General features: G+C 34.7%; 1 protein-coding gene across 4 annotated transcripts in view; it reads right to left on the reverse strand.

Moving 5' to 3' along the window:
* The window catches only part of LOC136043266 (histone-lysine N-methyltransferase PRDM16-like), a 152,275-nt gene that overhangs the window by 70,544 nt on the left and 65,667 nt on the right, over window positions 1-16,064 (reverse strand). For all 4 annotated transcript variants that reach the window (XR_010621582.1, XM_065728204.1, XM_065728209.1 and 1 more), the window contains exon 7: window positions 8,106-8,279. Coding sequence is in view for 3 of the 4 variants with exons in the window: in XM_065728204.1 (XP_065584276.1) it covers window positions 8,106-8,279 (174 nt within the window). In the remaining variant the exon portion in view is untranslated. The remainder of the gene's footprint in view (window positions 1-8,105; window positions 8,280-16,064) is intronic.

Consider the following 16,064-nt stretch of genomic DNA (forward strand, 5'->3'; position numbering starts at 1 on the left):
AAATTAGAAAAGTCGATTCCCCAATTTGATCATCTGCGGAGGAGTGGGGGGGACGGTTAATTCAGAAAAATTAGAAAAAATGAGGTACTTTTAACTTACAAACTGGTGATCGGATCTTAATTAAATTTGATATTTCGTGTCTCAAAGCTCTTTTTTAAATGCCGACCGGATCCAACATCGGGGAAACCTAAAATCTTGGAAAACGCTTAAAGTGCAGGGATGGGAATGAAACTTGGTGGGAAAAATAAGCACAAATCCTATATACTTGATTGACATAACTGCTTCCTCTGCAAGCTCAGCAACTTCTCGTTGCGATTTCAGAGCCTTTCTTGGACCCTCATGTTTGAAGTCGATGGTCTTGAATTCTGTTCCTGAATTTGAGGTAGCTCGTATCGTGAATACTTTTAAAGGATCATCCTCTTTAGGACCAGACAAAATTCCTACAAGGGTTATCCGTGCCATTCTGCCTGCTATTCTGTCACCACTGACTAGCTCGTCAATCTGTTTTTCGAGAAAGGTATTTTCCCTGAATCTCTCAAGCGAGCTAAGGTTATAGTACTCTATAAAGGTGGTTCTCGGAGTGATCCTGCTAATTATAGGCCAATTTCTCCTATCTGTTTTCAGCAAAATTTTTGAGAAGGCTATGCTATCCAGCCTTCTTAGTTTTCTGGATGCAAAAGGATTTTTCGCATGATTTCCAGTTTGGATTCCGAGCGAGTCACTCTACGGAGCATACTTGCGCAGCTTTATCGAATTTCATTCATTTGGCAATAGATTCTGGTCATATCCCGTCAGCTTTATTTTTGGATGTTCGTAAAGCTTTTGATTCCTTGACTCATCGGATTCTTCTTTGGAAACTATCACATATTGGTATAAGATCTAACGCTTATTCTTGGTTTTATTCATACCTTTCTGGTAGGCTTATTTCAATTGATCCTCTTTTCCGGAGCCCTTCTGAAGTATATTATGGCGTCCCGCAGGGATCTGTTCTTGGTCCCATTTTATTTTTGATTTATGTTAATGATCTGATTTCAGCTGTAAAAAACACCAGGCCTCTGGCATGTTGCAAGCTATGTCAGCCTAATGCTCAGTCGTGTTCCAATACTTCTTCTAATGAAGATTTTCTTGTTGCTTTTGCTGATGAAACCACTCTTGGGACCCTTGGGAAGACGGAATGTGATATCAAGTCTAACCTTGTGGCATTATTTGAGAGAGTTATGTCATGGTTTAATGCCAATTACATGGTCTTGAATGTTGGTAAATCACATTTTCTTATTTTTTCTCGAATTGGTGTAGCTTCCCTCAGCTTACACACCTTCAGGTGTCATAAGGCTCCTTGTGTAGACCAGAGAATCGGGTGGTCCGGTTTCTTGGTATCCTGCTTGATGAGAACCTTTCATTCAGAAACCATGTAGCCATGATTAGGGTTAAGGTCTCACGGAGTTTGGGCATCATTCGAAAACTTAGATATACATTTCCTGGATCTATTCTGAAACTTCTTTTTTTCTGTCTTGTCCAGTCATATGTTTCTTATTGCCCCATTGTATGGATGTCTACTTTTCCGTCTACGCTGCGGTCACTTTCCGTCATGTATAATAAAGTACGGCGTCTGGTTATGGACACCAACCGTTCTTCACCAACACAGCTCTTAAGTCTACGGTCTATTTACATTATTTCTTGTGCTTCTTTTGTCTTTGATCAACTTCACGGCAATCATCCAAAATCTCTTCGGAAAACTCCCATGTTTATTTCTGATTCAGCTCCATATAACCTTCGTTCTTCAAATAATATCCACATTCCGCCTACCCCTACTGTTCGATCAGATTTCAATCCCCAAATTGCTTGTCAACCAGAAATGCCACTTGTTTTGGACTTTTAAAAGGATTCTGAAGGATCATTTAATAAAGAATCAAATAGATTATTTTTTTTCTTTCTCTTCTGAGGAGTTGATGGTCCCTGTGTTTTGTTTGTGGTGTGTGATTTTCCTCTCTGCACTTTGCTCCCAGGCCTTAGGTATGTTTTGTATGTTTTTTTTTCTTTCTTTCTTTTTTTCTCCTTCTAGTTGTTGCTTATATTGTATCCCCCATAAATATGTTGCCTTTAAACTGCTATATGTGATTGCCTATATTGAATTTATTGCTTGTATAATATATTTTTTTTTCTTATCCCCCTTGTATCCCTGGCCATGGAGCCTTTCGAGGGGAATTATATGAATTGTAATTCGATTTTGAATTGTATTTTGTATTGTCTTCTATTTAATATTAATAAACTTCTCTCTCTCTCTCTCTCTTTCTCTCTCTCTCTCTCTCTCTCTCTCTCTCTCTCTCTCTCTCTCTCTCTCTCTCTCTCTCTCTCTCTCTCTCTCTCTCTCTCTCTCTTTCTCTCTCTCATAATCAGAACGGATCCACGAAAGAAAAAATGAGGTATTTTCAACTTACGAAGGAGTGATCGGATCTTAATGAAATTTCATATATAGAAGAACCTCGTAACTCGGACCTCTTATTTTAAATTTCGACTTGATCCAGTGTTATTGGGGGGAGTTGGAGGGGGGGGGGGGGGTACTGGAAATATTGGAAAGCGCTTAGAGTGGAGAGATCAGGATGAAACTTGGTGGGACGAATAATTACAAGTCCAAGGTACGTGACTGACACAACCGGACCGGATTCGCTCTCTTTGGAGGAGTTGGGGAGGGGGGTAATTAAGAAAAATTTGAAAAATGAGGCATTTGTAACTTACGAACGGGTGACCAGATCATAATGAAAGCGAAGGATCTTGTGCTTCAAAGCTCTTATTTTAAATGCCGACCGGATCCGGTGACATTGGAGGGAGTTTGAGGGGGAAACCGGAAATATTGGAAAACACGAACATTGAGGTTTCTTTATCTTACGAATGGGTGATCAGATCTTAATGAAACTTCATACATATAGAAAGATTTTATGTCTCAAACGCTCCATTTTCAATTCGAATTGAATCTGGAGATATAGGGGGTTGGAGGGGGGAAACAGAAATCTTACAAACCGGAAATCTTGGAAAACACTTAGAGTGGAGAGATCGGGGTGAAACTTGATTGGAAGAATTAGCACAAATTCTAGATATGTGATTGACATAATTTGAATGAATCCGCTTTATTTGGGGGAGTTGGGGGATTTACAGTGCTTTGGCGAGTTTGATGCTTCTGGAAAAGCTAAGACGATGAAAATGGGTAGGCGTGTCAGTGACCTGCACAAATTGACTTGATAACAGTCGTTTATCCGATTCGACCATCTGGGGGGGGGCTGGAGGGAGAGGAAATATTGAAAAAAGAGATTTTTAACTTGCAAATGGGTGATTGGATCTTAATGAAATTTGATTGAAGTTTTAAAAACTGACTGTATCCAATGATATTGGGCGAATTGAAGGGGAAAATGGGAAATCTTGGAAAACGCTTAGAGTGGAGAGATCGGGATGAAACCTGGTGGGAAGAATAAGCACAAGTCCTAGATACGTGATTGACATAACCGGATTGGATCCGCCCTCTTTGGGGAATTTAAGGGGGGCGTTAATTCGGAAAAGTTAGAAAAATTGAGGTATTTTTAACTTAAGAACGGGTGACCGGATTTTAATGAAATTTGATATTTAGAAGGAACCCATGTCTCAGAGCTCTTATTTTAAATCCCGACCAGATCTGGTGACATTTGGGGGAGTTGGAGGGGGACACCGGAAATTGGAAAATTGGAAAACGCTTAGAGGGGAGAGATCGGGATTAAACTTGGTGGGTAGAATAAGCAAATGCCGTAGATTCGTGATTGACGTAACCGGATGGATCTGCTCTCTTTGGAGGAGTTAGGGGGGGTCCAGTGCTTCGGCGAATTCGGTGCTTCTGGACGTACAAGGACGATCAAAGTTTGACCTTGTCACAACTCTACTTTTTAAAACAATATAAACTTTAACGTTAAGAGGGAGATGTTGAGGAGTGGAAAGCCCCGTTCATGTATGGAATAATTTCTGTTCGTTTTAAGTTTTAATGTCGCTCCTTACTTTAAGTTTAAAAAAATCTGTTTTTTCAGTTTAATTTCTGATTTTTTTCATCACTTTTCCAAAATATTCTAAAAAAGATAAAACGTCAAAAAGAAAATTTCGACAAGAATACAACAATGAAACAATAAAAAAGGAATACAATAGAATTCATAAAGAATAACAGAAACACCCTATGTAACTAATTTATCTTCTTTACAGGTAAAATACCGAACAAAGAGACTACAGGAGCACTGTATTGGCAAGTGTCTTTTTGTAATAATTGCCAATAAACAAAGAACAGCAAAATCAACAGCTCTAGTACCGAGCCTAATTTTAGGTCCCGACCTCGTCACAAGTGCCATATGAGCTCTTGGTTCTTGCTTTCTCAGGGGCGACCGTACCGAACCAACAGTCCTAGAACATTGGGAGAGGGCTCATTTTAATCGAAAATTAAAATTTCTGGTTTCCCAGAATTTGTTTGAACATAATAATTGGACGGATAATAGCCCCCTCCCACGTTCATTCTTCTTGAAAAATTGTTCGATCAAATGTTTGAGATTATTCCTTTAGATTGAATATGACCCACGCAGTATATGTAACACACTTGCAACGTATGTATATGATTCTTAAAGTGTCTATGGAAAAAGTACTTATGTTCATTCAAGGTCAGAACATATCCAGCACGTTGAGATTTAGTTATTGCAAATTCAGACATCAAAATGAAACATACAGAACAAAATGCTTTTATATAACTTGAAGAGTCAAAATAAAAGAACTTTGGGAATTGGCAGGGTTGCCATCTGGTGGAAAAACACTAGATTCTTGAAAAAATCGCTAAATCAGCTGATAAAACACTAGATTATTGACTAGAAATCACTAGAATTATATTATTCTTTATCATTGTAATAAATAATGCTTCTGTTATTTTTATCATGTTCTATGCAGGCAAACCTACAGGAAGGGGATAAAATTACCCCTCGAAATGTGGAAAATTCCTTTAGATTGATGTTTTGTTTTTCTCAATCGAAAATTACCCTTGAAATTTTGAAAAAATGTCTTTTTGCATCTTTATGCCGAAAATAGAACAAAATCGTTGCTTCCTCCCTGTGTTTTTCCGAATCGGTACCCTTTGCTTATACCCCGATCACTGAAAATTGCTTATCGGTAATCTAATCGAAATAATCACTTTTTAAATATTTTTTCCTTGTTGATCCGAATGTCTGCGAAGAAGACAACCCCCTCCAACAGTTCTCAGGACAAGGGTTGTAAGTTGTACCCTGGGGGGATATAAAATTCTTATAGAAAGGGTGGTCGTATATGCTTTGAAGGAGGCTCGTTGGATTGGTAATCAGAAGTTCTAGTGTGTTTTTTAAGAGTCAAAGTGATCAAAGCGCAGATAACCTTGAATAAGAGGACTGTTTTGAAACAATCCTCTTATTCAAAATAGTTCAAAGATCATATAACAAGGTTTCTGAGGTTAATACCAAGCACCAGAGCTTGAGGGCGAGGGTTGTAAGATATGCCCCCGGGACATCTAAGATTCTTATAGAAGGGATGGTTGTATAAACTTTAGAGGTGGCTCATTTGATTGAAATTGGAACTTCTAGTTCCCTTTTAAGAGTCAATAGTGATGGAGATCAACTAGCCCCCTCCCCAACTACCCCTATTTGCACCAAATGTATCTGATTGAAATCGTGCGAAGGCAATTTTGTTTAAAATACGCCAAACAACATATAAAAATACCTCCGGGGTCAGCGCAATCCCCCAGAGCCCTGGGTAAGGACTTTAAGTTACACCCTGGGGGAACATGAGGTTTTTATGGAATGGCTAGTCGTATTAAATTCAGACGGGTCTCATTTGATTTTAAATTGGAAGTTATAGTGTCCTTTATAAGAATCAAATTGACTTGAGAAACCTCCCCACGCCCACCATTTTCCATAACAAACATCCACACGAAGTTTTGAAACATCAATTTTTTCAGCATTTTTGAAAAGGTCAGTAATTATGCGTTTTTGGATGTAAAACTCCCTTCCCCCGAGGCATCAGGGCAAGGGCTGCAAGTTGCACAATTTGTTCATTGTTTGCATATATTAAGCTATATGTTATTGAGAAAAGGTATGCATGTTTGACTTTTACTTTCTCAAAACACGAAGGGCATTAAGATGAGTCTTAAAGGGAATGTTGAGGAGAGTGAGGAACTAAATCATAACATGTTATATATATATATATATATATATATATATATATATATATATATATATATATATATATATATATATATATATATATATATATATATATATATATATATATATATATATATAGGTTGTCAGATACGTGTAACTCAGGAATGACTGAATAGGCTATATTAATCAGGGATTTTCGGGAAATAATAAGGGAGATGATCAATTGACAGTTGAACTAAATCAAAACATACTATGCGTATATAAATTGCTGATTCGAGCGTAACAGCAATATTTTTGTAACAGCTTATCATATCAAGAGGAAACTTCAGCAGTATCGTGAGTGGGATGTTCTGTTGACCGAAATGCAAAATGTACCTGTTACTACTGCTATTAATGCTGCTGCTACTACTGTTGCTGCTTTTACATTATTGCTGCTATTACTGTTCCTGCTACTATGATACTAGCACACTTAAGGCTACACGTAGGAAGGTGAACATTTGACGGAAAATTGAAGGGGAATTTGAACTGAATCAAAACACAATATGCGAATACAGCTTGTCAAAAGGGCGTATCTCAAGAATTGACTTGGGCAGTAAGTTGAAACGTTCGGAGAATTCTTAAAGGGGAAGATCAATTGATAAACAGGTAATATATGCATGTTACTACTAACGGTAATACCTCTGCTACTTTTCCTTATGCTACTACTGCTATTAAACTGCTCCCACTACTACTTCAATTGCAATAACTTGTGACACTTAGAGTATTAAGGTGAAAAGGGCGTCAAAAGGGTGTCAAATGCCCACATCGACAATATTTTTGAACGGCTCAACACTTCCGGGGCATCATAAAAGCGACGTTCAACTGACCAAAAGGAACATATACATGCTACTACCGCTATTAATACTGCTGCTACAACTGCTACTATTACTACTAATGCAACACTAACACTACAATTACTTTTACTACCACCGAAAATAACCCTATGCCTTCCCAATGCTAGAACATAATTTGCGCTTTACAGAATTTTTTTTTTAATGTTTTCAGTTTTATAACTTTAAAAAATCAAATGATATTAACATTTGAAGAAATAAATATCAGCATATGTATACTAAACTGACACTGCACATTCATTTGTATCTTTTCAGTAAAATGCAAATTATGTTCTGGCCTTGGGAAGGCCAGATTTTATTTTTATTTTATTTTTGCTCATTTTTAGTTTAATGGAGTTCTTTACTTTTTTTGAAAAACTTATTTTACGGAAACGTTTTTCTCATTAATTAAGTAAAAAAACAAGTTTTTTCGACTGAAATTATGGAGCAACAGCAAATCTTAAAGCGAACAGAAATTATTACTATATGAGGGGATTGGTAAATATTCTTTATTCAAATCAATGACGATGAAACTTTCAATTTAAATCAACGTTAAGCTCTCATCAAATAGATTAGTAAGTTATTTTTGTCGTAACTTGATCTGAAATACGCTTTATGATAAGATGTAGCATCAAAGCCATATAAAAAAGTAAATAAGTTAAACAAATAAAAATTATACAAAGAAAAAACAAGATTCAAATAAAATTGAACAAAACTTTGACAGTACTAAAATGTCCAACAACTCTACTGAGAGAAGTCCCTTAGAAAGACCGTTCTGAGGGCAGTACAAAATAAGCTGTTTCTCACAAATACTTAATCCTTGGTAGCTCATTCCTGCAGAACATCTGAGTATCCCTACACGTTCAGCTCATCAATTTAACACAGTATTTGAAATTATTTTACCCTACTGTGGCAATTTCAAAGTAAGACCTGTATAGTTGTTCAAAACAGCAAAACCCTCTTTTTTTAACGAAAAACATACAACACTTTTTTTGGTAGCTTAGGTTCCAAGCCTTGAGGGTACTGTTTTTTTTTAAAGAAAGTACATAGCTACCTCTAAAAGTCTTATGTTGGTTTCTTCAGCAATTTTTGATTCCAAAAAATGTTTTCGTCTGGTTTTGATTTGTTCGAGTTCTTCTTCCTCAAGTATATCCTGTGTAGCAGTCTCTAAGGCACATTTGCGTAAAGCTTTCACGACTGGAACTATTGTTTCATCGAAAGACGCCTCCTGCAAGCATTGAATCCAAAGTAAAAACATCTAAAGTAGGATATTTTACGGACATATTGTTCATCCAAATGTCTGCCCGTCTAGTAAACTGAAAGCAGGTGATAAATGATGCTCTTGACATAATGATATTATGAAAAAATGAGATCTAAAAAAGTAGAGCTACCAAATTTTGTCATTGCCAAGCCCCAGAGAGTAATGTTGCCTCTATTCGTTTGAGTGCCCAGGTAGGGTGTAAACTATTAGAGCTACTCGCTCCTCAAGACGTTATTACGCACACCTGGGTGACGCAATAGCGCGCGTGTATAGCACACCTATATGTTACGTAATTGGGGTTAAGGGTGACCTAATCTTGCGTGACGTGCTAGCTTTCCGGGGCCCAGTGGGGGAATCCCCGCTTGTAATGGAGGAGGGCCAGTGTTGTGACAAGTACTTCAGATTTGTACTTAAGTATCAAGTATTAAGTACTTCCAATTTTTGTACTTAAGTGTCAAGTATTAAATACCAGACCACAGTTGTACTTAAATAGTACTTGAGTTTTAAGTACAGAACTTGTACTTAAGTAGTACTTCAAGTACTACTTAAGTACAACTCTACCAGCATCATTTCTAGCTCATTCATATCTAGTTATATAATGGAAACAAAATAAAGTCATATAATAATGGCATTATGCAGTTTAAATAAATAATCAAACACTATGAACGACAATAAGGCTCCGCTTCTTTGAACATTAGTTGGTTTTACGTAGTAACAGTGCCACATGTATCCATTTGTCATCCAATAGTTTACCAAAGTAGCTATGACGGGGTTCTAGGTGACTTTAGGAATTCTTCTGCGGGTGTTTTCTTCTTTTTCCATTTAGTCAAAACTGCACTGTTCTAGGTCAAGAAACATTGAAAGAAGTGTAGCCTCTCTTGCTCAAGGTTAATAATTTGTCTTTATGTGGAGATGCTGCTACTGGGAATTTGTTTTTAGCACTGTTAAGCACTCAAACCTGAGGTTGGCTATCAAATTCCTTCGTGGAGACAAAATGGATCCTCCAGTTGAAAAAAGTCTTTCAACAGGAGCTGAAGATGGCAATACAAAGTTGTACTTTCGAAAAACTTGCCGCACATGAGGGTAATACTTAAGAACTCAAAGATCCTTCCGTTGTCTCCTAGAAACTACAAAACCTCTATCTTCACTTTGTCAACTGCAGAGTTAGACTGTGATGAATTGCTCTCATCTTATAAGAATTCATAGAAATCAGTGGTCGGACTTGTCGTCATCAGGGTTACTTGTTCTCATCCTTTCAGCCTCCTCAACCAACATTGTTGCAGCTGCTTCTTTCCAGCTGTCGGGGAATATTTCGCTCTTGAACATGGGCTTGCTGCATGTTGCGAGGACGTAGTCTTTGCAGCTTTGGATGGAGCCCCCCAGAAAGCTAAACTGCCGCTCAACACCATCTAGTAGTGCGCTAACCAATGGAGCAGTGTATTTCACAGACTGCTTGAGCTTCATCAGTATATTCTGAAGGATTTTGATTGACAGGTAAAGGCTACCAAAGAAACATTTTTCTTTCATAAAAATATTTTCAAACAATATTTGGTCAAATCCTGAAATCCTACTACTCTTGAGTCATGAAATTCCCTTTTTTGAAAATCCTTTTCAGTAAAAAAAAGGTCATTTCCCAAAAAAAGGTCAAGTACCCCAAGGTACTTGGGAGAGTACTTGAAAGTACTTAAGAATTTATTGGTACTTAAGAGCTTCAGGTACATGTTTATTTTACTTAAGTATTAAGTACTCAAGGAAGAATGTACTTAAGTAAAACTCAAGTACCTTGATTTCGTAATTAAGTAGAATTTGAAGTACAAGTACTTGAAGTACTTCCAGGAGGGCACACACGTGGGTATTACATAAGGACAGGGGGCAAACGTGGGTGTTATGTAATGACAGCGCACACGTAGGGTGTTACATAATACTTTAAGAGATTCCATTTTCTTTTTTCAAGGTGTTTCATTTCTATCAAGGTTTTTTCTTCTTCAAGATTTCCTGTTCTTTCAAGGCGTTTTTTTCTTTCAATGTGTTTTTTCAGAGAACCTTTATATTCTAATGATTTTTGTCCCCATTAAGACTCGAAAGGGCCATTGCCAGCCAATAAAATGGTGCCCTGGACAGCTGGGTCACGAAGACCGTTCTAATAATAAGTTTCAGGAAAGATTCTACGAAATAATCTATTGTACACAAGGAGAATCCCCTGTTTGTGCATACTAGAGTTATTAAATCAATTACATGTTTCCCATGACTGCAATAACTGACATGCAGGGGTAAAAATCGATTGCTAAGTTTGGTTATATCTGAATTGCACCTCGTTGCTAAGTAATGCTTTAGAAGGGTATCATAAACCCAGGCAAAGCGATTCTACACTTCTTAGCAATATTATCCTAGCATTTTGGAGGGTCCCTCTTAGAGAATTTCTTGAGATGTTTTCTTAGAGAATAATATAAACTTGTTCAAAACTTAGGAAAATACGAGCATTCCCTGTGTCGCCATCGTCATTTATATATTACCGCAGAGAGACTTGAACTCACATCCTCCGAATTCGAAAGAGAACATTAAAGCCAATCTGCTGCGATAACTATTAATATATATTGTATTATTGAATATATGATTAACATGGAGTGATAGAGAAAATGAAAAAAAATCGCAATTCATCGAATCTCAAATATAGTTATAACTCTGGATGGATTACCGCAGAGTGACTTGAACTCACATCCTCCAAATTCGAAAGAGAACATCAAACCTAATCTGCTGCGGTATATATATATATATATATATATATATATATATATATATATATATATATATATATATATATATATATATATATATATATATATATATATATATATATATATATATATATATATATATATATACTAGCTGTTGGGGTGGCGCTTCGCGCCATCCCAACACCTAGTTGGTGGGGGCGCTTCGCGCCCCCCCAAGCCCCCCCGCGCGCGTAAGTCGTTACGCGCCATATTAGTTACGCGCCATTGTAGTTGTGTCCCTATGTCCCACCTGTGAATATAGATATATATATATATATATATATATATATATATATATATATATATATATATATATATATATATATATATATATATATATATATATATATATATATATATATATATATATATATATATATGTATATGTTTTTAACTACGTAAAACTTGCGAATATACAACATTCTTTGCTGTCCCATTGTCTGTGCATATAAATAGATTGTCAGGTTTACCGACTCTTGAACATGCAACATATAATGGTCCATGGGAAAACAATCCGTATTCAGATCTATACCTCATGATTCTAATGATTGCCCTTGAGCTTTGTTGATGGTGATTGCTAATCGACCATTCCCTGAGTCGCCATCGTCATTTATATATCCCCCTGTGCACCCCGGCGTCCCCTTTGTAGTTATGTCCCTGTGTCCCGGTCGTCATTTATATTCCCTGTGTCCCGGTCGTCATTTGTGTCCCGGTGTCCCAGTCTGTGATTTCTCTTTGAGCGTCCCGGGCGTCATTTATATTCCTTGTGTCCCGGTGTCCCGGTCGTCATTTATATCCCCCTGTGCCCCCGGCGTCCCCGTTGTAGTTGTGTCATTTATATTCCCTGTGTCCCGGTCGTCATCCCGGTATACATTCGTTTTTGAATTGGTATATGATGAAATAAATTTTTAATTTTTTCCCTTTTTTTCCTTTTAGTTTTTTTTTATTGGTTTTGACCTTTTTTTAGGTTTTTTAGTTTCTTTCTTTTTCTTTTTAGTTTTTTTTTGAAGTTTTTATCTTTTTAGTTTTTTTACTTTTATTTATATTTTTTTAGTTTTCTTTTTCTCCTTTATTTTTCAGTTTTTTACCTTTTTTTAGTTTTTTTTTCTTTTTTAGTTCTTTTAGTTTTTACCTTTTTAGTTTTTTTTGTTTTTTAGATTAAATTTTTTTTTAGTTTTTCACCTTTTTTCTTTTTAGTTTTTTATTGGTTTTTACCTTTTTTTTAGCTTTTTTATTTTTTTTTCGTTTTTTCTTTTTACTTTATTTTTAGTTTTTATCTTTTTTATTTTTTTTTATGTTTATTTTTAATTTTATTAGTTTTCTTTTTCTCTTCTATTTTTCAGTTTTTTCCTTTTTTTTAGTTTTTTTTTTAGTTTTTAGTTTTTTAAGTTTTTTCCTTTTTTTAGTTTCTTTAGTTTTTTTAGTTTTTCGGCTGTTTTATTTTTTTATTAGTTTTTATTTTTTTTTGTAGTTTTTGCCTTTTTTTAGTTTTTTCAGTTTTTTTTTTAGTTTTTAGTTTTTTACCTTTTTTAGCCTAACCAGGATTTGAACCTGGGACCTTCATTCTCCGTTCTGACACCCTCTCTCACCGAGTGACCACTCCAGCATGTTCATTTTGGTGTTTTAAATGGTATATTATTAACCAAATTAATGTGTTTTACAATATACTAAGCATCGTCATAACAAAAATGACGACAACTAATTTCATGACGTCAGCCGACACAGAAACATGACGTCACCTGATCCACGATCCACAGATCCACAGACAACTTATTTTTATATGGATAGATAGATAGATAGAAGATATATATATATATATATATATATATATATATATATATATATATATATATATATATATATATATATATATATATATATGTATATATATATATATATATCTATATATATAAAAATAAGTTGTCTGTCTGTCTGTGGATGGATCAGGTGACGTCATGTTTCGGCTGACGTCATGAAATTAGTTGCCGTCATTTTTGCTTTGAAGCTGACGTCATTCAAGTTATATAAGACATATGTTCGCCGTCATGTTTCGGCTGACGTCATGAAATTAGCTGCCATCATTTTTGCTTTGAAGGCGTGACGTCATTCAAGTTATATAAGACGTATAAGACGATTATATAAGACGACCGGGACACAGGGACACAACTACAACGGGGACACCGGGGGAAACAGGGGGATATAAATGACGACCGGGACAAAAAAACTAAAAAGAAAAAAAAACTAAAAACTAATAAAAAAACTAAAAAATCTAAAAATCTAAATAAGCTAAAAAAGAAAAAAAAAGGAAAAAAATAAAGGAGAAAAACAAAACTAAAAAACGAATGTATATACAGACCGGGACACCGGGATACAAATGACGACCGGGACACAGGGAATATAAATGACGACCGGGACACAGGGACACAACTACAACGGGGACACCGGGGGAAACAGGGGGATGTAAATGACGACCGGGACACCGGGACAGGGAATGGTCGATTAGCAATCACCATCAACAAAGCTCAAGGGCAATCATTAGAATCATGAGGTATAGATCTGAATACAGATTGTTTTCCCATGGACCATTATATGTTGCATGTTCAAGAGTCGGTAAACCTGACAATCTATTTATATGCAAAGACAATGGGACAGCAAAGAATGTTGTATATTCGCAAGTTTTACGTAGTTAAAACCATATATATATATATATATATATATATATATATATATATATATATATATATATATATATATATATATATATATATATATATATATATATATATATATATATATATATATATATATATATATATATATATATATATATATATATATATATATATATATATATATATCTATATTCACAGGTGGGACATAGGGACACAACTACAATGGCGCGTAACTATTATGGCGCGTAACGACTTACGCGCTCGGGGGGGCTTGGGGGGGGCGCGAAGCGCCCCCACCAACTAGGTGTTGGGGTGGCGCGAAGCGCCACCCCAACAGCTAGTATATATATATATACTATATATATATATATATACTATATATATATACTAGTATATATATATATATATATATATATATATACTAGCTGTTGGGGTGGCGCTTCGCGCCACCCCAAAACCTAGTTGGTGGGGGCGCTTCGCGCCCCCCCCAAGCCCCCCCGCGCGCGTAAGTCGTTACGCGCCATAATAGTTACGCGCCATTGTAGTTGTGTCCCTATGTCCCACCTGTGAATATAGATAGATATATATATATATATATATATATATATATATATATATATATATATATATATATATATATATATATATATATATATATATATATATATATATATATATATATATATATGGTTTTAACTACGTAAAACTTGCGAATATACAACATTCTTTGCTGTCCCATTGTCTTTGCATATAAATAGATTGTCAGGTTTACCGACTCTTGAACATGCAACATATAATGGTCCATGGGAAAACAATCTGTATTCAGATCTATACCTCATGATTCTAATGATTGCCCTTGAGCTTTGTTGATGGTGATTGCTAATCGACCATTCCCTGTCCCGGTGTCCCGGTCGTCATTTACATCCCCCTGTTTCCCCCGGTGTCCCTGTTGTAGTTGTGTCCCTGTGTCCCGGTCGTCATTTATATTCCCTGTGTCCCGGTCGTCATTTGTATCCCGGTGTCCCGGTCTGTATATACATTCGTTTTTTAGTTTTGTTTTTCTCCTTTATTTTTTTCCTTTTTTTTTCTTTTTTAGCTTATTTAGATTTTTAGATTTTTTAGTTTTTTTATTAGTTTTTAGTTTAGTGTCGTCATTTATTTTTTTCTTTTTTAGTTCTTTTAGTTTTTACCTTTTTTAGTTTTTTTTAGTTTTTTAGATGAAATTTTTTTTTAGTTTTTTCCTTTTTTTCTTTTTAGTTTTTTATTGGTTTTTACCTTTATGTTAGCTTATTTTTCAGTTTTTTCCTTTTTTTTTAGTTTTTTTTTATTTTTTATTTTTTTTAGTTTTTTACCTTTTTTTAGTTTTTTTAGTTTTTTTAGTTTTTTTAGTTTTTTAGCTTTTTTACTTTTTTTATTAGTTTTTAGTTTTTTTGTAGTTTTTGCCTTTTTTTAGTTTTTTCAGTTTTTTTTTTAGTTTTTTATTGGTTTTTACCTTTATTTTAGCTTATTTTTCAGTTTTTTCCTTTTTTTTAGTTTTTTTTAGTTTTTAGTTTTTTTAGTTTTTTTACCTTTTTTTAGTTTTTTTAGTTTTTTTAGTTTTTTAGCTTTTTTATTTTTTTTATTAGTTTTTAGTTTTTTTTTGTAGTTTTTGCCTTTTTTTAGTTTTTTTAGTTTTTTAGCTTTTTTATTTTTTTATTAGTTTTTAGTTTTTTTTGTAGTTTTTGCCTTTTTTTTAGTTTTTTCAGTTTTGACATCACCTGATCCAGTTTTTTCAGGTGACGTCACCTGATCCACGATCCACAGATCCACAGACAACTTATTTTTATATATATAGATAGTTTTTTTTTTTTTACTTATGTCCTGGTCGTCATTTATACTCCCTGTGTCCCGGTGCTTTGTTGATTGCTAATCGAACATTCCTTTTGTCCTGGTCGCTTTCTCTTTGAGTTTCGTCATTTATTTTTTTCTTTTTTAGTTCTTTTAGTTTTTACCTTTTTTAGTTTTTTTTAGTTTTTTAGATGAAATTTTTTTTTAGTTTTTTCCTTTTTTTCTTTTTAGTTTTTTATTGGTTTTTACCTTTATTTTAGCTTATTTTTCAGTTTTTTCCTTTTTTTTAGTTTTTTTTAATTTTTTATTTTTTTTAGTTTTTTACCTTTTTTTAGTTTTTTTAGTTTTTTTAGTTTTTTAGCTTTTTTATTTTTTTTATTAGTTTTTAGTTTTTTTTTGTAGTTTTTGCCTTTTTTTAGTTTTTTCAGTTTTTTTTTAGTTTTTTATTGGTTTTTACCTTTATTTTAGCTTATTTTTCA

This window comes from Artemia franciscana, chromosome 2 (assembly GCF_032884065.1).
Source record: "Artemia franciscana chromosome 2, ASM3288406v1, whole genome shotgun sequence".
Taxonomy (NCBI): Eukaryota; Metazoa; Arthropoda; class Branchiopoda; order Anostraca; family Artemiidae; genus Artemia; species Artemia franciscana.